Source organism: Ictalurus furcatus, chromosome 5 (genome assembly GCF_023375685.1).
Source record: "Ictalurus furcatus strain D&B chromosome 5, Billie_1.0, whole genome shotgun sequence".
NCBI classification, from domain to species: domain Eukaryota; kingdom Metazoa; phylum Chordata; class Actinopteri; order Siluriformes; family Ictaluridae; genus Ictalurus; species Ictalurus furcatus.
Window position 1 is genome coordinate 2643198 of NC_071259.1, and position 22348 is coordinate 2665545.

At 41.7% G+C, this 22348-nt stretch overlaps 1 protein-coding gene and 1 long non-coding RNA gene across 2 annotated transcripts; one reads left to right on the forward strand and one right to left on the reverse strand.

Annotated features, from left to right (window-relative positions):
* Positions 1-2080: 2080 nt before the first annotated feature.
* On the forward strand, positions 2081-5358 carry LOC128607339 (uncharacterized). The gene is made up of 4 exons (XM_053624082.1): positions 2081-2113; positions 2281-3180; positions 5010-5245; positions 5331-5358. Exons 1-4 carry the CDS (start codon positions 2081-2083, stop codon positions 5356-5358), a joined length of 1197 nt encoding a protein of 398 aa, XP_053480057.1.
* Positions 5359-5411: 53 nt separating this feature from the next.
* LOC128607387 (uncharacterized) lies at positions 5412-22288 on the reverse strand. The gene is made up of 4 exons (XR_008385857.1): positions 21502-22288; positions 10934-11012; positions 8967-9126; positions 5412-8795 (listed from the first exon to the last, which is right to left on the reverse strand). It is a non-coding gene; the product is annotated as an uncharacterized LOC128607387 (long non-coding RNA).
* Between the last annotated feature and the right edge of the window lie 60 nt (positions 22289-22348).

The window sequence follows — 22348 nt, forward strand, 5'->3', positions numbered from 1 at the left end:
CTGTGTAGCGTGTTTACTCGGGTTGCCTTTGTTTCATGTAGTATTTCATTTGAAGATCTAAAAGTATTTAGTATGAGATGTACACAACAACAGAAGAAATCAGGAAATGTTTATAGGCTGCTGTATTTCTATTCGCCTATAAAAGGCCTCTTTTGTGAAACGGATGGGAGAAACACGTTGATGTTCGGCGTGTTTCTTATCGCAGGATTTTTTTCGAGCGTCGTGCCAGACGGGATTTTGATCTCAGTGGGATTGCTAATGACCCGGGCATAGCGAGCGTGGGAGGCTTGTTGATCCAATCATGTAGGATTGCCATCACACTCCAATGGCGAAATTAACACCGCTCGTTCTGCTCGTGCTCGGGAACACGGCCCTGTTCATCGACGCCGGTGTTCCTGTTTTCGTATCACGTTTTCACGCGTTTAGGAACGGTCATCCAAGATACACGTACAGCACTAGTGTGTAGTGTTGTGTATAATACGAAGCGGCGCAAAATATCTCCTTAAAATATCACCTCATCATGGCCTGGTCATAGGAAATGACTTATTACACTTGAGGTATACGTTTACATACACCTTGCAGAATTTGCAAGATGCTAATAATTAAAAAAAAAATATTATCATAAAAATAGCATTTAGTTGTAAATTTAGTACTACCCCGCAGAAGCTACTTCACATAACAGATGTTTACATTGTAGTCCACGAGACACAATAATAATAACAGAATTTATACAAATCAACCCGCTCAAAAGTTTACACACGCTCGAGTATTTATCCCGTGTGCCGTGACCCGGATGATCACCGGCATGACGTGTGTATGTTTTGTGAGAGTTATTCACGAGTCCCCGGTTTGTCCTGAGCGGTTAAACCGCCCGCTGTTCTTCAGAAAAATCCTCCAGGTCCGGCACGTTCTTTACTTTCCCAGCATCTTCTACATATTCGAGCCCTTTCCGACTGCGACTATGATGTTATCGAGATCCGTCTTTTCACCCCGAGGACGACCGGGGGACTCGAACACGACTATTACAAAAGGCGCGAACGTTCACCGATGCTCGAGAACGCAACACGATGCGTTTAAATTGGGGCGGGGGGGTAAACTTTTGAACATGATGATCGGTGTAAATTGTTATTATTAGATAGTAGATTTCGCACAAACACAGACAGTCGCTATGGAAGCGCAAATAACAACTCTTTACAACGGTGGTGAGCAGAAAAGCAGAAAGCTGAGCAGAAAGCGCAGATGAGTGAAGTGTTTTAATTCTAACCTTATATAATCACCATACATTTGTACTTTGTAATTAGACCATGCTTGTTTCTGATTGGCCCACCTGAATTTCATCCTATTTTAATTGCTCCTGATGCTAACGCTGTGGATGCTAAGCGCAATTACAGTGTAAATCTAGAGTATGTTCTTAGTAATTTACCCACACATCCGAGTGGAACGTTGATATCCTGGGCAGGGTTGTCAAGGTTCATTTCTGCCGTCATAAGATGTTTTTGCTACGTAACGGCTAACTAAACGTTAGTCGTAGCCATTAGCTACAGTAGTTCGTGTTCGTCGGCTATATTTCCTTGAGCAAGCGTGCTGTGTTTGGCTGTGCATGACTAAAGCACGAATTCACATTCCATTGCAACACGCTAATTCGAAAAAATGTTGAACTGTAACCACAACAATTAGCTAAAAAGGTATATAAAACATTTACTGGGTTTTATTTATCGTAGAATATTAGCAAAGCGTGTGATGCGCTATCTATCTATCTCTATCTATCTATCTGTGTATTAAAAAAAGCTGTCTTAATATTCGCTTGTGTAAATATTGGCAGGGAAAAGCAGACCTCTGTTCAGCATGAAGGCTGCTGGAAGAGAGAAACCAAACCTGCGCTGTGTTTCTCTGGACCCTGAGGGGGAAAACAGTTAATGTCTCAGGTGGTTTGGGTTCTTTATTATTGTTTTGGACTCGTCGTAGGTGTCTATGCCGTTGACAGCCAGGAAAGCGGTACAGATGAGACGTGCGCTGAATATACTGGAAATATTTATGAGGTTTTAGTAGCATAATATCAGTGTGCGGAGATTATACGGCTATGATACCAGTTATAATAGCTGTAGTGGTACAGGTAATGCAGAAAAGTGTCCCAAGTAAGGATTAAAACACTTGGGGGCGGGGCATGCAGTGATAGGATAATAATGATCAACGATGGGGTGGCGTGACGTGTCCCGAAATTTCAATTCCAGTATATCCAGAAGAGTTTTATTCCTGTTATACCGCAGCACTTTGCTATAGACCTTAGACTTCTCCTTGGTGAAGGAGGTGTGGCCTGTTTTCTTCTACATAGTGAAGGAGGTGTGGCTTGTGTTCTTTTATATAGTGAAGGAGGTGTGGCTTGTGTTCTATATAGTGAAGGAGGTGTGGCTTGTGTTCTTCTACATAGTGAAGGAGGTGTGGCTTGTGTTCTTTTACATAGTGAAGGAGGTGTGGCTTGTGTTCTTCTATATAGTGAAGGAGGTGTGGCTTGTGTTCTATATAGTGAAGGAAGTGTGGCTTGTGTTCTTCATAGTGAAGGAGGTGTGGCTTGTGTTCTTCATAGTGAAGGAGGTGTGGCTTGTGTTCTTTTATATAGTGAAGGAAGTGTGGCTTGTGTTCTTTTATATAGTGAAGGAGGTGTGGCTTGTGTTCTTCTATATAGTGAAGGAGGTGTGGCTTGTGTTCTTCTACATAGTGAAGGAGGTGTGGCTTGTGTTCTTCTACATAGTGAAGGAGGTGTGGTTTGTGTTCTTCTACATAGTGAAGGAGGTGTGGCTTGTGTTCTTTTACATAGTGAAGGAGGTGTGGCTTGTGTTCTTCTACATAGTGAAAGAGGTGTGGCTTGTGTTCTTCATAGTGAAGGAGGTGTGGCTTGTGTTCTTTTACATAGTGAAGGAGGTGTGGTTTGTGTTCTTTTACATAGTGAAGGAGGTGTGGCTTGTGTTCTTCATAGTGAAGGAGGTGTGGCTTGTGTTCTTTTACATAGTGAAGGAGGTCTGGTTTGTGTTCTTTTACATAGTGAAGGAGGTGTGGCTTGTGTTCTTCTACATAGCGAAGGAGGTGTGGCTTGTGTTCTTCTATGTAGTGAAGGAGGTGTGGTTTGTGTTGTTCTACATAGTGAAGGAGGTGTGGCTTGTGTTCTTCTACATAGTGAAGGAGGTGTGGCTTGTGTTCTTCTACATAGTAAAGGAGGTGTGGCTTGTGTTCTTGGCAACTCAAATAACCACTCTTTACAACCATGCTGAGCAGAAAAGCATCATCATAAATGTTAAATAAATGTTACATTTCCATACAGAAAACTTCACCGTATCAGCGATTTTTTTTTTTCTTTGTTAAATAACATAGCATTTTTTATATAATTGTTAACCGTTAACTGACGATGGACGCATGTTCAGTGCTGAAAAGGGTGGACTGAGTTTCATCTGGAGTGTTTGTGTAACATTATATGTGTGTGTGTGGGTGGGTGACTTTGCTCTGGGCCATGGGTCCTGGCCTTTCTCCAGCACTGCCGTGATTACACCCCGGATTTAGCTTTGGATTGTGATGAAAAAAAAAGCTCATCAGTCCTCGGGTTTTTCAGCCGAGCGTCTGCTGCCTGGTCCGAAGTCTACTCTCGGCTACAATCTGCGCCCTCTCAAGTGCTCATCACGTCCCCTGAGAAGGCTAGTGAGAAAGCGTGCGAGTGAATCATTTTGACGCTTGTGCCACAATAGCTGTTTCTGGAATGCCATCCTTCTTCATTTTTTAGTTTATATCGCAGGTTTTTTTTGTCCATTTGTCAAGTTTTTTTTTTTTTTCCATTACAGCCAGCTTTCCTATTTTTGTGTCTGTGAATTTGATGATGAGCTCTTGGCTTGTTTGTTTGTTTATTTATTTATTTATTTTGACACACACACCATATGTCGTTGCAGGCTCGTTTGGTTCCTGCCAGTCTGAACGCCATGACACCGTCTGAGAGAGTGTTGCTTTGCGTGAAGGCTTCGGAAGTCGGGGCACCTCTGATTTCTCTAGTGATCAGACACAGACGAGGAACAGATGTTCAGAAGTTTGCTGAACCATGGTATCATAAGCTGAGTGACTGATAACACGATGTACGTGTCATCTTAAAAATATTCGGTGTAGAATGATTAATATGGTTAATATGGTTTTTAAGTCTCAAGATGCAGTGAAAATGGCCTTGTAATGTCTCTGTACATCTATTATCATAATATAGCCTCATGGTTCTTCTCCATAGTGAAGGAGGTGTGGCTTGTGTTCTTCTCTTAATGAAGGAGGTGTGGCTTGTGTTCTTCTCCATTGTGAAGGAGGTGTGGCTTGTGTTCTCCATATTTAAGGAGGTGTGGCTTATGTTCTTCTCCATATTTAAGAAGGTGTGGCTTGTGTTCTTCTCCATATTTAAGGAGGTGTGGCTTGTGTTCTTCTCCACATTTAAGAAGGTGTGGCTTGTGTTCTTCTCCATATTTAAGAAGGTGTGGCTTGTGTTCTTCTCCATATTTAAGAAGGTGTGGCTTGTGTTCTATATAGTGAAGGAGGTGTGGCTTGTGTTCTTCTCCATATTTAAGGAGGTGTGGCTTGTGTTCTTCTCCATATTTAAGAAGGTGTGGCTTGTGTTCTTCTCCATATTTAAGAAGGTGTGGCTTGTGTTCTTCTCCACATTTAAGAAGGTGTGGCTTGTGTTCTTCTCCATATTTAAGGAGGTGTGGCTTGTGTTCTTCTCCACATTTAAGAAGGTGTGGCTTGTGTTCTTCTCCATATTTAAGAAGGTGTGGCTTGTGTTCTTCTCCATATTTAAGGAGGTGTGGCTTGTGTTCTATATAGTGAAGGAGGTGTGGCTTGTGTTCTTCTCCATATTTAAGGAGGTGTGGCTTGTGTTCTTCTCCACATTTAAGAAGGTGTGGCTTGTGTTCTTCTCCATATTTAAGAAGGTGTGGGTTGTGTTCTTCTCCATATTTAAGGAGGTGTGGCTTGTGTTCTATATAGTGAAGGAGGTGTGGCTTGTGTTCTTTTACATAGTGAAGGAGGTGTGGCTTGTGTTCTTCTACATAGTGAAGGAGGTGTGGTTTGTGTTCTTCTACATTGTGAAGGAGGTGTGGCTTGTGTTCTTCTCCATATTTAAGAAGGTGTGGCTTGTGTTCTTCTCCATTGTGCAGGAGGTGTGGCCTGTGTTCTCCATATTTAAGGAGGTGTGGCTTGTGTTCTCCATTTTGAAGGAGGTTTGGCTTGCGTTCTTCTCCATATTTAAGGAGGTGTGGCTTGTGTTCTTCTCCATATTTAAGGAGGTGTGGCTTGTGTTCTTCTCCATATTTAAGGAGGTGTGGCTTGTGTTCTCCTCCATAGTGAAGGAGGTGTGGCTTGTGTTCTTCTCCATAGTGAAGGAGGTGTGGCTTGTGTTCTTCTCCATAGTGAAGGAGGTTGTGGCTTGTGTTCTTCTCCATAGTGAAGGAGGTGTGGCTTGTGTTCTTCTCCACTGTGAAGGACGTGTGGCATCTGCTCTCTATAGTGAAGGTGTGGCCTCTGTTCTTCTCTATAGTAAAGGAGGTGTGGCCTCTGTTCTTCTCTATAGTAAAGGAGGTGTGGCCTCTGTTCTTCTCTATAGTAAAGGAGGTGTGGCCTCTGTTCTTCTCTATAGTAAAGGAGGTGTGGCCTCTGTTCTTCTCTATAGTAAAGGAGGTGTGGCCTCTGTTCTTCTCTATAGTAAAGGAGGTGTGGCCTCTGTTTCCCAATGAAGGAGGTGTTTGTCTCTGTATCTATCAGTCCTAGTGAAGAAGGTGTGGCCGCTGTATTTCTCCATCATAATGAAAGAGGTGCAGCTTGTGTGTCTCTCCATCCCAGTAAAGGACTGTGTCCTTAGTGCCTCTTCTTCCCAGTGAAAAAGACGTGGCTTCTTTATCTGTTCGTCACAGTGAAGGAGGTGTAATTGTGAATTTGTGCTGTTCTGAAAAGGGTGATATTGGGCTGTACCGTTATTAACCCTGAATTTTTCACACCTCTCCTCTGGTCCAAAGAGTTAGGTAGTAAAGCGTTTGATTATTTCCTGTACGCAGGATAAACACAAGTTTTCATTCCATTGCATCATTTTCTTTCCCTCTGTTTTAGCTCTGTCTGGTCAGAGAGCAGTGAGGGCCTGAGTTTATGATTAAAATCTTACCGTTTCATCCCCGGGGCTAATTGATTCTCACGGCCGCTCTGATCAATCTCATTTCACATATCATTATGTCAGAATAAATATTGTCCCTCTGCGCCTCTAGAGAAGCGCATCTCGTTTTCTCACGTAAGCTTTTTCTTTTTTTTGGGTCTTGACCCGAGCCTCCTCTGCTGTTTGTCCTTGCAGCTTCACTCGGCTGCTACAGGGACTACAGCGTTAATGAGTCAGCCTTGTTTCCTCCTCTGCACATTTGACTTTATCTCCACTCGCCGCTGTTTGTCTTTATGCACGTCGTCCACAATGCACTGCTGCCGTATTTTTGAATATCATTCTCTTTGTCTCAGGGTCTCTGTTCTTTCCCTGCATCTCCATCTCTTTCTTCCAGATCACCCAGAGTAATAGAGACTAATCAAGTAGTGTAATCATAATGGGCCAGATTTAATTGACCCTGGCCTGATATTAAAAGCAATTAGGATGGAAAGACGAGCACACACTCCGTTCGAGTTTCTGGACGAAGAAATTTGACGTATGTTAAATCAGTGGATGGACAGAATATCAAATTGATACCTGATGTACTCGATCAGCCAGGACATGTTTGGTGATTTTTTCTTTTTTTCTTTTTTCATTTCTTTTTTTTTTTTTAAACAGTTTTGTCACTGGAGCTACTCGATAGTGGAAGTACATTCTCATCAGCATCACTCTCGGAAAGATTGCACCTTCAAACTTAGGAAGGGCCAGAAATAATTGTTGTATTGTCTGTATTGTTTGTGTTGCACTGTATTATTTGTATCGTTTAAAATATTTGCATTTGCGTTAGGGTTTTGTCTTATTTATATATTTATATATTTGTCAAGCTTTGCTACATCAACTCTACTGAGAGAAATTCGTAGTACATGCAAGTGTCCCTGGCCAATAAAGTGATTCTGATTCTTTTGATTCTGTTTTATCTATAATTTTGTTTCTGTTTTTTTTCATATTTTGTTTTAATTCTGATTCTGATCTGATTCTGTTTTTAGTCTGATTTTGTTTCTGTTCTGAATCGGTTTTGATTCTGTTCAGAATCAGATTCGATTCTGATTCTTATTCTGTTTTGATTCTGATTCTGTTCTGAATCAGATTCGATTCTGATTCTTCTGTTCTGATTCATATTCTGTTCTGAATCAGATTCGATTCTGATTCTTATTCTGTTTTGATTCTGATTCTGTTCTGAATCAGATTCGATTCTGATTCTTCTTCTGTTCTGATTCTTATTCTGTTAGATTCGATTCTGATTCTTCTAGTTTTGATTCTGGTTCTGTTCGGAATCAGATTCGATTCTGATTCTTATTCTGTTTTGATTCTTATTCTGTTTTGTTCTTATTCTGTTTCGATCCTTATTCTGTTCTTATTCTCTATTCTTCTGATTCTTATTTAGTTTTATTCTTAACCTGATCCTTATTCTGTTTTGATTCTGAGTCTGTTTTTTGTTTTTTATTCTGTTCTGAATCTGATTCTGGTTTTGTCCTTAATCTGTTTTGATTTTGATTGTTTACATTTTTACATTGTTAGTATGCTGTTTTTGGGGCTGTGCAATTTAATTGTCCAAAAACGTAGTGCAGAACATCCAGTGCACACTTTCAGTCTCATAACTCAATTGCTTTATTGTCCTTAGGCCTGATACCAAAATGATCACGTGGAAAGTGAGTTAGTGCTGTTTGAGCAACGGAGTGTGACTCCTGCCGCAGAGTGATTAGTAAAAACACATGTACGCTAATGCTTTGTAAATTGAATATTTTGAAATGATTCACTTCGTACACTAAGGCCTATTTAACACAGGTAACCCTGCAAACACGTTTTTGCTCATTCCCTCTGTCTCCATCCACCAAGAACACATCTTTGTCAAACTGATGTTTGATTATCATGTAACGACGATGTATAAATTCTTTTTTTTTATATATATACCTTTTTTTTTCGCTAAACAATTCCTTCAAGTGCGCACGTCTTTATCTGTTGGATCAGGTGGACTAGGAAGGAGTGACATTAACACTCTGCTTGTTTTCATGGTGGATCTCTTTCTCTCTCTTTTCTTCCCTCTTGCCTTCTCTTCCTCTTTGATCACTCAGGATGGCCCGTATCCAGACATCAGTTGGCACTGAGGACGTTAGAATGTTTACCAGGCTTCATGGGCTTGCTGGTGCTAATTGCCCCAAGGCAGGAGGGGGGGTGTGGAAATGTGCAGCTGGGGGCGGAGCAAGCTATAAATATCTTTCTGGGTTTCTCTCGAGGCCAGAAGCAGTACAGTGCTCCAGCATGCGGCTTCTCGATGCTTACACACACATACACACCTCCTGCTTTCTTTATTCAAAAGCACTCAAGGTTATCATCGCATGTCACACGGTTTCTCAAAAAATGTGAGCAACTTCAAGTGGATGTTTTTGAAACAGACATTAAGAAGACAAACGCACACGCACAAAAAGTTTGGAAAACCCTGACATCTGAAGAAGCAGCTCTTCCATCATCCATTGGAGAAGTATGGGAGAATCCGTCTACAGGAGACACACAGAGGTGGAGGTCAATCCACCTCTGGATTGACCAGAGGTGGATTGAAGAACAAAGGTCACAGATAGCAACCATGTGGTTGCAAATCCACCTGGATGGTAGAGGAAGAGCAGGATTAGATATCTAACAAACATCAATCCCTAGTGAGAAAGGTTCCTCCGATCACAGGGGTTAGATCGCGTCGCTCTTTTTCAGCGAACTCGTATAACATTCGTGTGTGAAACGCATCAGGAAATTTTTCTGGAAGGAGACATTCGTGTACCATTTATGGAAGGAGTCTCCAGCGTCAGCGCTTTGAAACCGCTCGGACTTTTCTCTAAGTTTTCCGGCATCTTCAGAGAAGTTCTCCTTTTGGTTTCTTGCTAATAAGCTGCATTTGTCTTCACACAGTGCACGCTGTGTTCACACAGCATTACATGTAACTATAATTGGATATAAAAAAAAAGTCCAATTTTCAAGTCCTAAAAGTAGACAAAGAGGAAAATGATCCGATATATCTGCATAATATCTGTGAGTGGAAAAAGTATGCGAACCTTTGGTTTCGTAATCTGTTGTGACCCTGTCTTTTGCCGTAATAACTGCATTCATCCATCCATCCATGTATTCTACCATCCGTCCATTCATTTATTCAACCATCCATCCATCCATGTATTCTACCATCCGTCCATTCATTTATTCAACCATCCATCCATCCATGTATTCAACCATCCATCCATCCATGTATTCATCCATCCATCCATTCATTTATTCAACCATCCATCCATTCATTTATTCATCCATCAATCCATGTATTCATCCATCCATCCATGTATTCAACCATCCATCCATCCATGTATTCAACCATCCATCCATCCATGTATTCATCCATCCATCCATGTATTCATCCATCCATCCATGTATTCAACCATCCATCCATCCATGTATTCATCCATCCATCCACCCATGTATTCAACCATCCATCCAGCCATGTATTCATCCATCCATCCATTCATTTATTCAACCATCCATCCATCCATGTATTCATCCATCCATCCATCCATGTATTCAACCATCCATCCATCCATGTATTCATCCATCCATTCATGTATTCACCCATCCATCCATCCATGTATTCATCCATCCATCCATGTATTCATCCATCCATCCATCCATGTATTCATCCATCCATCCATGTATTCAACCATCCATCCATCCATGTATTCAACCATCCATCCATCCATGTATTCATCCATCCATCCATTCATTTATTCAACCATCCATCCATCCATGTATTCATCCATCCATCCATCCATGTATTCAACCATCCATCCATCCATGTATTCATCCATCCATTCATGTATTCACCCATCCATCCATCCATGTATTCATCCATCCATCCATGTATTCATCCATCCATCCATCCATGTATTCATCCATCCATCCATGTATTCAACCATCCATCCATCCATGTATTCATCCATCCATCCACCCATGTATTCAACCATCCATCCAGCCATGTATTCATCCATCCATCCATTCATTTATTCAACCATCCATCCATCCATGTATTCATCCATCCATCCATCCATGTATTCAACCATCCATCCATCCATGTATTCATCCATCCATTCATGTATTCACCCATCCATCCATCCATGTATTCATCCATCCATCCATGTATTCATCCATCCATCCATCCATGTATTCATCCATCCATCCATGTATTCAACCATCCATCCATCCATGTATTCAACCATCCATCCATCCATGTATTCATCCATCCATCCATTCATTTATTCAACCATCCATCCATCCATGTATTCATCCATCCATCCATGTATTCAACCATCCATCCATTCATTTATTCACCCATCCATCCATCCATGTATTCACCCATCCATCCATCCCACCCATCCATCTGTCCATCCATTCACCCATTTAGTCATCTATCCATCCATTGGCCTGGCTACCCGACTGCCTGTCAGTTCATGCACCTGTCTGATTCTCTATCCATCCATCCATCCATTCATCTATCCATTTTTTTTAACCTATCTATCCAGGAAAAACAACAGAACAGGAAAAGCTGTTAATTTTCCAATAACTAACAGTCACATAAGCAGATAGGGTGAAGTGAGTGTACATAAATGACCTTGTTTGTGACCGCGTGTGTGTGTGTGTGTGTGTGTGTGTGTGTGTGTGTGTGTGTGTGTGTGTGAGTGTGCTGCTTTGTTGTTGATCTACTGAACTCACAGCCTTTGGACATTAGAGAGGAAGCTTCATGCAAGGGGGCAGGGTTTCCCTCTGCCCTCACACACAGATGGGGTTTTAGCTGATGAGAAATGACACACACACACACACACACACACACACACACACACACACACACACACACACACATTCACCACAATGTACAGAAGGGCTCAAAAGTCTGACTCTATTACCAACTGGTTTTATTCAGTCAGTCCTTAAAAAAATATTTATTTAATTATTTAATTATTTATTATTTAAGAATCAAAACGTTATTTTAAACTGATATAATACCTTTTTTTTTTTTTCTTTAAATCTTTGTGAAATGATAATCTCTCCGAATGTTTTGTTCACACACTATTCGCTTCATTTTTTTTTTTTTTCTCCACGCGAAGGCAGACATTTACCAACTTACAGCTTTTATTAACATTTGCATTTGCAAATCTTTCACTTGGTAATAATCTGCATGAGAGCTCTGTCATAATGAAAAAGTTTCATTCCATTTAGCATCACGTGACCGGTCATATTCGGATGATGATGATGTGTGAAATGAAATGCGAAGGAGTTATCATTGAAAATAGAGGGTTTTTTTTAGATACAGGTATCGATAACGATACTGAAATGAGTAACCTACTTAGCATTAGTTTATCAGTTAAAAGAAATAAGTATAGACTTTAGATTAACGTCACATTTTGGCACACTGAGTTGAATTCAAATTCAATCCCAACTCTTTTAAGACATATAGATCATGCAACCGGTTATAGAAACACATAAAGCATGTTGACTCAATACTGTTAACGCACGCTGTTCAACGTACACGCGCACGATGCCATTAAACACATGTACGTTTGCACAAGCGTACATTATCCACGCCCCTCACATGCGCTGGTCTAATTTTAGCCGTGCTGAAGTGATGAGTGTGTCTCTGCAGTGTAGCGTTTCCGAGGCCAATCAGCAACACAAAGCCTCTCCCCGGTTCCACATGAGTGCTGCTATGAATTAATAAGCGCTTCTTTTGCTCTTCCTGCTTCCTGTGCTCAGGCAAACAGGCCTAAGACCTAACCGAGTGGACAGTGTTTGGTTTTACGTGGCATGTTTATTATCATGTAACGGAGCAGGAAATAATCCCGCTATTGGTTCATATCGTTTTAGAAAGGAACAGTTGGACAAAAGTGTCTTACGTTTTTTTTTGTTTTTTTTCCCCCCGCTTATCCCTAATGTAGATATCAGTCATGTCATGTAGGGTGTCTAATGTTTAGTGTTCTTCTTTATCATTGAGCTGTGAAACTAAAGTAAGTCATGGAAGTCATCCGAAAACCTTTCCCATGACTCTATATATGTATAAATCATATACGGGACTCTGTTCCTTTATTATAATCCATTATACCACGGGGCTGTGGATTATCAACTCTAATTGGCTGACTAGCTAAATCACAGGTTAGTAAATGGTTTAGAAACTTGTTATTTAAGAAAGAAAAATGTCAGAATAAGAAAAGCTGTTCGTTTTTTCCCCCGCGACAATAAGAGGAACTTGCTACAGAGAAGATTTTCCGTCTGAGTCGGTAAAGGTGTATCGTCTCCTAGAGGAAAGACAACACCATCCATCCATCCATCCATCCATCCATCAATCCGTCCATCCATTTATTCACCAATCTATCCATCCATCCATTGGCCTTCCTGGCTGACTGCCTGTCTATTCATCCAACTGTCTATCTGTCTATCCATCGATCAGTCCATTCATTTATTTAACCATCCATCTATTCATCCATCCGTTTATTCATCCATCCATCCATCCATTGGCCTGCCTACTACTGCCTCTCAATTCATCCACCCATCTGTTTCTCTACCCATCCATCCATCCATCCATCCATTCATCCATTTATTCATCCATCCATCCATTGGCCTGCCTACCCTATTGCCTCTCAATTCATCCACCCATCTGTTTCTCCATCCATCCATCCATTCATCCATTTATTCATCCATCCATCCATTGGCCTGCCTACCCTATTGCCTCTCAATTCATCCACCCATCTGTTTCTCTATCCATCCATCCATTCATCCATTTATTCATTCATCCATCCATTGGCCTGCCTACCCTACTGCCTCTCAATTCATCCACCCATCTGTTTCTCCATCCATCCATCCATCCATTTATTCACCTATCTATCCAAGAAAAATGTCAGAACAGGAAAAGCTGTTACTTTCTCCAGCTAGAATAAGAGGAACGTGCTCTTTGCGCTGTCTCTACTCTGACAACCTGCGTTTTTTTTTTTTTTTGCCTTATTAACTTGAAGACAGAGGAAAAAAAAGAGAGTCTGCTGATGGAACTGCTTGTAACTGCTATAATGTAAGCGATGACTTGTTTCACAGACATCATTAACTGTAACTATAAATATACTATAACTATAAATAACTATAAATTGATAAATAGTACAATGTATTGCCTTTTGATTGTTGTTTAAAAAAATAAAATGAATCTTTGGCAAATTGCTGTGGTATAATATAAGTAACACACTTCAGGACATGCTTTGAGATGTCCTGCATCACATATGTGCCATTTTTGATTATTTTCCTATAACAGCATGCTTCGAAGTGTGTGCTTCAAAAACAAAACAAAAACCCCAGCATTGATGCTGCATTCCATTTAAAAGGAAGCAGGAGGTAACGAGCACTTTTAGGCAGCGTCTGTCTCATTTTTTTTTTTTTTTTTTTTTTTTTTTAAGTATCACAGCATCTTTTCCTTCTTTGTAAACCATAATAAAAGGTTAGGTAATTACTACGATATAAAAATATGATTTAGGCACATGCCTAACGGTAGTTGCTCGGTAATTGAGCGTAGTCATGTGGGTGTGACTGAATGAGTTTATTCTAGTAATAGAGTTAAAGAGACGAAATCAGCTGGGTAGGGCTGCACTCGGATTCTAATCATAATAAAGATGATTTTATTATTAGGTAACTAAGCTTATGGATTAATAGAGATGACGTGTTTACATGAAGCACTACTTCGACGTTGTGCGTTGTGCTACGGTGTCGGCGTGTGGTTTAGATGATTCTGGCAACAAGCTGAACTTCATGAACAGCATTAAGTTTCACAGACATGGAGAGCATCTGGTGTGCACCGTCTCCCGCATTCATAACATCGTCAGCCATTCCAGAGCCATTATAGCCCTGCGTGTGTGTGTGTGTGTGTGTGTGTGTGTGTGTGTATTTACAGATATTGTTAGAATGTAAATGTTGAAAATATTTACAGACCGATTATAATCCAGAACATTGCAGAAGATCTCATGCAGAAACACACAAAAAGTGTAAATCACTAAAGCGTGTGTGTGTGTGTGTGTGTTGCAGAAGCTAAGGAACGACGGGCTCCTGCTGCACAGAACAGATTTTCAGCCTCAGCACGTAAAGGCATATCGTCTCCTAGAGGAAAGACAATACTTCCCTCTCCTACAGCAGCACAGCCTACAGGTCTGTCTCTTTTTATTTATTCTTCCTCTGATCTGACTGTTCATCCATCTATCCATCCATCTGCTCGTCGGTCTCTCCGTCCATCTATCTGTCCACCCATCCATCTATTCATCCTCCAATATCTCTATATTTCCATTCAACCATCCATCCATCCATCCATGTACTCACACAACTGACCGACCGCCCATGCATCCATCCATCCATCCATCTATCCATTCATCTGCGTGTCTGTCTATCCGTTTGCCAGTCTACCCATCCATACATCCAGCAATATCTCCATTCCTCCATCCATCCATCCACCCATACATCCATACATCTATTCAGCTACCAATAACGCCATCCATCCATCCATGCATCCGATCATAATATGCTGTTGTTTTCATTGAGTTCAACATTGATTTTGCATGAATGAGGTATATTACAGATAGATCCAATATGTACTATTTTAAAAAATGACATTTTATTTGTTAGATATTTTTTTTTTACAATTATTTTATTAATTACAATTAATTATAATTATTTAATGTATTTTCAATTTTTAACGTGTCATGTCAACGCTGGAATTGGCGTTGCTTCACACAGAGGAGCCTACAAACATGGCCACGGACTACAACTCCCAGAACTGAGAGAGGCCTACAAACATGGCCGCAGATGACTACAACATCCAACAGCCATCACAAACTCTGTCACGATCACAATCACCATCGTACTGATTACACACACCTGGACTCACTTACACTGTCACACCAGCAGTATATAAGGACTCTCATTCCAACACCACAGTGTTACACCACAGTATACGCTCACTCAGGTGTTCCTTACCTGTCGATACCAAGTCTTTATCTTGCCATAGAGTTTTCTGGTTACAATTCCTGTTCTGGTTAGTTGGATTATGTCTTTGTCCTTTGCCCTGGTTACTCTGATCGCACATCGCCTGACTACTGACTGTATCTTGACTTTGATCTTGCCTTAAGCTTTGGATTTGTGCCTGTTGTTGCCTGTTGGATTTGTTCACCAGCACATGGAGGCAGCAGAATTTCAAGAGTTGCGACAGGCAGTGGTCTCCCATGATCAACGCCCAGCTAGCGCATCTCTCCAACACGCTAATACCTACACGGGCGACTATGGTGGAACCCTCTCGATCTGCTCCGTCCCTGATCGCTCGCCCTGACAAATATCCAGGTGAACCCACTTCAAGCAAAGATGCAAAGACAAGGCAACCAGAGTTCCACCGAGTTCCATTTGACTGCCGTACCCTCACCACTGGCAGTGGCTGGAACAAGGCAGCCTAACAGCAGGGATTGGATGCTGACATTCTAACAAAACTGGATTGCTGTGATGATTAATCGTCCCTCAACTACCTCAGCGATCTCTCCATCCAACTTGATCACTTACTAAAGAATCACAGGAGCGCGCCACAGATAACTTCCATGATGGAAACCTCCGAGCCAGAAACCATGCAACTCGGACAAGCTAAGTTGACAGATGTGGATTACTGCGGCAGACCTCAGCACTCAGTGTCTTCATGCCCAGTCCGACACAAACCCAGGCCTTCTCCGAACTGCACAGAACGAGAAAACCAGCCTTCTCACGCCAACACCGTGTCCCCAACATTATTACTCAATAACATTTTGTCATACCTGTGCAGATAGGCTTCAGTGCTGATCGACTCTGGAGCAGCTGGCAACTTCATTGACAGTTTTCTCATTACGAAACTGAACTTACCTAAACAACCACTCTGCAATCCCCTGCACATCCAAGCCCTTGTTAGGGGGCCTATAAGAGGGGGTTCCATAACCCATTGTACTATATCCCTTCTTCTCAGAGCCAGCACCCTCCATCAGGAACAAATCTCTCCCCTTGTCACAGTCCCCAAGACCTTTCCTATCGTGCTGGGGTTCCCCTGGATGCACACCCATGACCCACAGATCTCCTGGTCCGAGAGATCCTCCACTGGTCCCCACACTATTTCAACTACTGTCTGCAGGCCTCTAAGCTCCTGGTAGTATCTACTTCAGTTGAGATTCCTGAAGCAGACTCTAACATGGAAATACCACCAGAGAATCTGGACCTCAAGGAAGTCCAAAGCTAGCGGCCTCCCTCCTCATCAACCTTATGACTGCACCATTGAGCTCATGGCCGATGCTTTGTCCGAATCCATTGTCTGGATCCAGGAAGGGGATCTGTGGAAAACGGCCTTCAGCACCGCCACTGGCCACTTCGAGTACTGCGTCATGCCATATGGGCTATATAGCGGGCTGCCGTGTTCTAGTGCCTCATAAATGACATCCTCTGGGACATGATCTGAAAGTTTGTCATTGCAGACATTCTCATCTACTCCCCTTCCAAAGAGGAACATGTCACGCATGTCAGGAAGGCTTTTGTACTGCTCTTGGAGAACCAGTTATGTGTAAAAGGGGAGAAATGTAAGTTCTGTTTTACCACAATATAATTTCTCGGCTACATCATCACTCAAGAGGGTGTTTTTATGGACCAGTATAAAGTCACTGCCATCACCAAGTGGCTGACCCTTACGACAGTAAAGGAGCTACAGTGGTTGCTGGGGTTTGCCAACTTCTACCACCGATTCATCATAGGGTTCAGTTCTATCACCTTGCACCTCATGTCAGAAAGGGCCCAAAAAGCTACAATGGAACCCCTCAGCAGACCAAGCATTTCAAAGGCTCAAGAAAACTTTTATGTCAGCCCCATCATGAAACACCCAGCCCCTTCCAAGCCATTCCTCATGGACATTTCAGAGCAAAGGGGTGGTGTTGTCACCGAGGTTTGGAGAGAAACCTAAGCTTCACCCAGTGGCGTTGTTCTCAAAGAAACTGTCACCATTATGTCACAATTACGACTTTCACAACCGAGATTGCCTGGCAATAAAACTAGTCATGGAGGAGTGGCATCACTGGTTGGCGGGGGTTCATCTCTTTATGTACCGTTTGTGTACAGTCCAAGGTAAACAGAACACTACCCACTGGTAAAATCCTTCTGCTCCCAATACCACAATGACCATGGTCTCATCTTGCCATAGACTTCTTCACAGATTTACTATGTTCCCAAGGTAACACAGTCATCATGGTGGTTTTCAACAGATTCTCCAAGTCTCTACGTCTGATTCACCTCCCTAGTCTCTCCTCAGCCTTCGAAATGTCAGAGCTCATATTCACTCACTTATTCTGGCATTACGGGATTCCAGAAGACACTGTGAGTGATCAGGGAGCCCATTTCATCTCCCAGGTGTGGAGCAGCTTTATGGAGAAATTAGGTGTATCAGTCAGTCTCACATCTGGTTACCATCCCCAAGTCAATGTCCAGCTCGAAATGGGCCAATCAAGAAATAAGCCGGTTTCTGCGAGCTTATTGTGCCGACATCCAGGAGTACTGGGCCCAGTTCCTGTCATGGGCTGAACTTGCTACATCATTCAGGTATGAAACTAACCCTGTACCAGTGTGTCCTAGGTCACCAACCTCTCATGTTTCCTTGGAATGCCAACCTCTCCAGCTTCTCTGCCATTGATAACTGGTGCAGCAGAAGTGAACAAGTGTGGGAGGTTGCACATCAACACCTAGAACAAGCAACCCAGTAAAACAAGGAGCTTGTAGACAGACTTTGCAATTCACTCCATAGTAGGAACCCAGAGACAGAGTACGGCTGTCCATCAAGGACATCAAGGTCACACACGGTTGCTGGAAACTCACCACTGCTACATAGGCTCCTTCAAACTTCTACAGAGACTCAATGAAGTCACTTACAAACTTGACCTACCACGCTACTGCCGTCTTGCACCCACATTCCATTTATCTAAGCTCAAGCCAGTCAAACCAGAACCCCTAGCTGAAAATGTCCCCCCTTCTACACCCCCAGTTCCCCAGACGTTGAGGGACAACACCGGCATACATAGTTAAGGAGATCTTGGACTCTTATACAGGGCCAACTGCAATACCTCATAGACTGGGAGGCTATAGACCAGAAGAGGTGCTGAATCCCGGCCCAGGACATTCTTGACCCGCTGTTCATCATAACAAATCTCCTGACATACCAGTACCACACCCCATGGAGAGACCCAGGAAGAACACTGCTCCTGTAGTGGGCATCACATCTAACAGCCATCAAGAACTCAATCACGTTCACCTTCAATATAATGAGTCTTTATTGGTCACAGCACAGAGAAATTCTTTTCTTCGCATACCCCAGGGTATCAGGAAGTTGGGGTCAGAGCACAGGGTCAGCCATGATACAGCGCCCCTGGAACAGAGAGGATTAAGGAGTGGCAACAGTGGCAGCTTGGCCTTCTGATCAGTAACCCAGAGACAGGCAGTGCTGGGGCTTGAACCCCCAACCTTCTGATCAGTAACCCAGAGCCTTAACCGCCAAGCCACCACTGCCTCTATATCCTACTGATTACATACACTTGGACTCACTTATGCGATCACGCCAACAGTATATAAGGTGGTACTTTCATTCCACACCACATTGCGAAGTATACGTTCAGTGTTTCTTACCTGTCGGTACCAAGCCTTTATCTTGCCATAGTGTTTTCTGGTTACAATTCCTGTTCTAGTTATTTGGTTTATGTCTTTGTCTTTAGCCCTAGTTACTCTGATCGCACATCGCCCAACTACTGCCTGTATCCTGACTTTGATCATGCTTTACGTTTTGGATTTGTTTGCTTGTTGTTTTAATAAAACTCTGAACCTGCAACTGTCACCGTCTCTGCCGCCTGGAATAATATTTCTTTCTATTTTTTTTTTTTAAATTTGAAGCTATTTTCATATTACCCAAGAAAACAAGCAGAATATTTGTGTATAAAATAAACATTCCACTGGTTTATATTTCCTACTCAGACATTTTCAGAAGTGTGTCTCAAAAGTATTGACACCCCTAAAGAATATTTAAAATACGCAAACAAATAACGGTCTCTTAAAAATTTTACTTAGTACAGTGTTATGAGTATTTTACCTAGCCAGAGTGCAAACAAATATAGAATGCTCTCGAGCTGTATGTTGCAGTCAAATCGGACATATATACACAGTGCATTATGAGTATAACATACAGTCCCACCATATAAATGACTATCAGGATGTCTCATTAGAATACATTTGATATGTTTTAGCGTTTAGTGGGAATTTTGTAAAATGGCTGGTGTTCATGTCAAGTAAATTTGAGCTTGAGTGTTGAAGCGTGTTATGCACATGGGTGAAAACTGTCAGCACTCAGCTCATTTCCATGTATGGTGTCAAATAGATTTATCACACACACTTGTAAATCTGTAGGCTTCCCCTCGGCGTGCTATGTCTGATGTAAATGAAGGACATTGATCACACACACACACACACACAAATACTGCACACTCTACGGCAACTTCTTAGAACAGTAACTCTACAGATGGATATTTTATGATGTTTACCACACCGGTAAAAATGTATTGAGAGGGTGAATGACATGGAACCCAGAGAAAAATTATGGGTAATTCTGTGCAAATGTCAGCGTTATGCTAATTTAAAAAAGGTGGGTTGTGTCTTCTGATAGCTCCGGGTTTGGTTAGTGGTCAGTGTATTTACAGTGATATTTTAGCTGCATGGAGTGCAGTCACATCAGCAGTCACTCATCCTTCCTTTTCTCTGTATAAACGACCTAATGCGTGAATACGTGCTAGCTAGGAATTTTATCGTACTGTACAGTAACACCACAGTAACTGTTTAAGGTGCAACGTTGAAGCAATAAACAAGGCTAAAGCTCCCTTACGAATGTTTTACAAAACAAACTCGTGGGTGTCCTTCCATCCATCCATCCATTCGTCCAATCATCCATCCATTTATTCATCCGCCCACCCATCCATTTGTTTATCTGTCCATCCGTTTATTCACCCATGCACGCATCCATCCATCTATTCACTATGTTTGCTCACCCATCCATTTGTTTACCCATCAATCCATCCATCCATCTTTTCACTATCTGATTGTTCACCCATCCTTCCATTCATCCAATACATCCATCCATCTATCCATCTGTTGATTCACCCATCCATCCATCCATCCATTCATCCATCCATCTATTCACTATATAATTATTCACCCATCCTTCCATTCATCCAATCCATCCATCAATCTGTCCATCTGTTTATTCACCCATCCATTCATCCATCCATCTATCCACCCATCCATTCATTTTTTTCACTCTCTGCTTAGTCACACATCCATTTGTTATATGTTTTGCTTTCTTATAACTGAAAGCTATAACATTAGCACCTCGCTGACATTTTATTTATCTGATTTTCCAGTTTCCCCACGTATCAATATGTTACTGTTGGAAGTGTGTTGCTATGGTTACATCTGCTTGCTTTATTACTGTTGATGTAATATTAATAATTGCTGTGTATTTGACCATATATATATATATATATATGTGTGTGTGTGTGTGTGTATATATATATATATATATATATATATATATATATATATATATATATATATATATATATATATATATATATATATATATAGGCTATAATTCAAGTCTGTGCAAGAATAGTTGAATTTAATGACCATGGTGAAATGTAAACAGCAGCCTTGATGTTAGTTGTTTGTTGCCATGGTTACATTCTAACATCGTAAAATATGGTACTTTCGACCGGTTTCCAACGTTCACTGTGTTTATAAGAGGTTTCTACAAGAAATTCGTCTCACACGTGATGTTACTCACAGAAGTTTGCTTAGCAGTTGATGCTGTGTGTGATTAAAGTGTCGTTTTAGCAATACGTTGTCTTTTCTTAGTAATTTATTTACAAATCTGAGAGAAATCTCGATATTTCCTGTAGCTCTGTTGCGTTTCCGCCATCACGCCGTATTTACATCCTTACTAACGTCTTAATAGCTATGTTCCAGCTAGCTAAAGTGTCCGCCTTACCAACTGCAGCATGTTTCTCAGTTGCCTAGCAACAGTGTTTTTATGACTTCACGATGAGCACATGATTTTGGCATATACTACTTTTTAATACAATATTATATACCTTAGCCAATCAGAAATGAATATTTTCTCTCTCTCTCTCTCTGTCTCTGTCTTTCACGCATATGTTGACAGTTACACCATTTCTTACCTGTTTAGTTGCTAGGTAACCGGCATTTCAGCAACCGGCCAACTTTCATCTCATTAAGCTCTCTGTGTTTCATTTCTTTATAGCTCAGTCACCGGAAAAAATGTGTGCGCATGCATGGTTATGTGTGTGTGTGTGCATTGTTGTGTGTGTGTGTGTGTGTGTGTGTGTGTGTACACACACAATGTAGCGAGTCATCAGGTTCTCATGTAATTGTTTTGGCAACACTGGCCCGTGCTGTTGCTCATGTGTGAAAGGAATGAAGTGTTAATGGAAAATTGGCAGTGCGGAGTCTGATAACCAGCACGGTCTGCTCCAAGCACTCTGTGTCTGTGTGTGTGTGTGTGTGTGTGTGTGTGTGAGTGCCAAGAGAGTTACGTTGTTATTATTATGTTATTATAAGGCATTGTGTCTATCACGGTCTTTGGCTTGCTGCTCAAATGAAATGTATATGTTCGATTGTTCTCTCTTTAACATGGCCGTTCTTCTGAACTAAACAGCGTCCAGCTTGTTAGAAGAAGGATATACAGAGTTCCCACGTGTCTCCATAACACCTGGAAATCCAGAACCCTCTGTACTCTGTATGTTTCTGATCGTATAACAGTACCTGTGAAAGTGGGAGGAGTTCTCTGGAGGTGGACCTGACACTTTTAAACTACTGAGCACAAGACCCTTTAATCTTAGTAAAATAAATAAAGCTGTGTCTCTCTCTCCTTTTGTCTCTCTCTTTTCTCACTATTTCTCTCTCGCACTCTCTCTCTCACCATCTCTCTCGCTTTCTGTTTCTCTTTCTCGCCTTTTCTCTTCCACTCTTGCCATTTCTCTCTCTCTCTCTCTCTCTCTCTCTCTC

Bases quoted from the DNA above. Each gene is read 5' to 3' on its own strand.
- LOC128607339 (XM_053624082.1), top strand. From the start codon at position 2,081: ATGATACCAGTTATAATAGCTGTAGTGGTACAG. The intron at 2,114-2,280 runs GTAATGCAGAAA...ACTTTGCTATAG, and splicing joins TAATAGCTGTAGTGGTACAG to ACCTTAGACTTCTCCTTGGT. The intron at 5,246-5,330 runs GTTCTTCTCCAT...TCCATATTTAAG, and splicing joins TTGAAGGAGGTTTGGCTTGC to GAGGTGTGGCTTGTGTTCTC.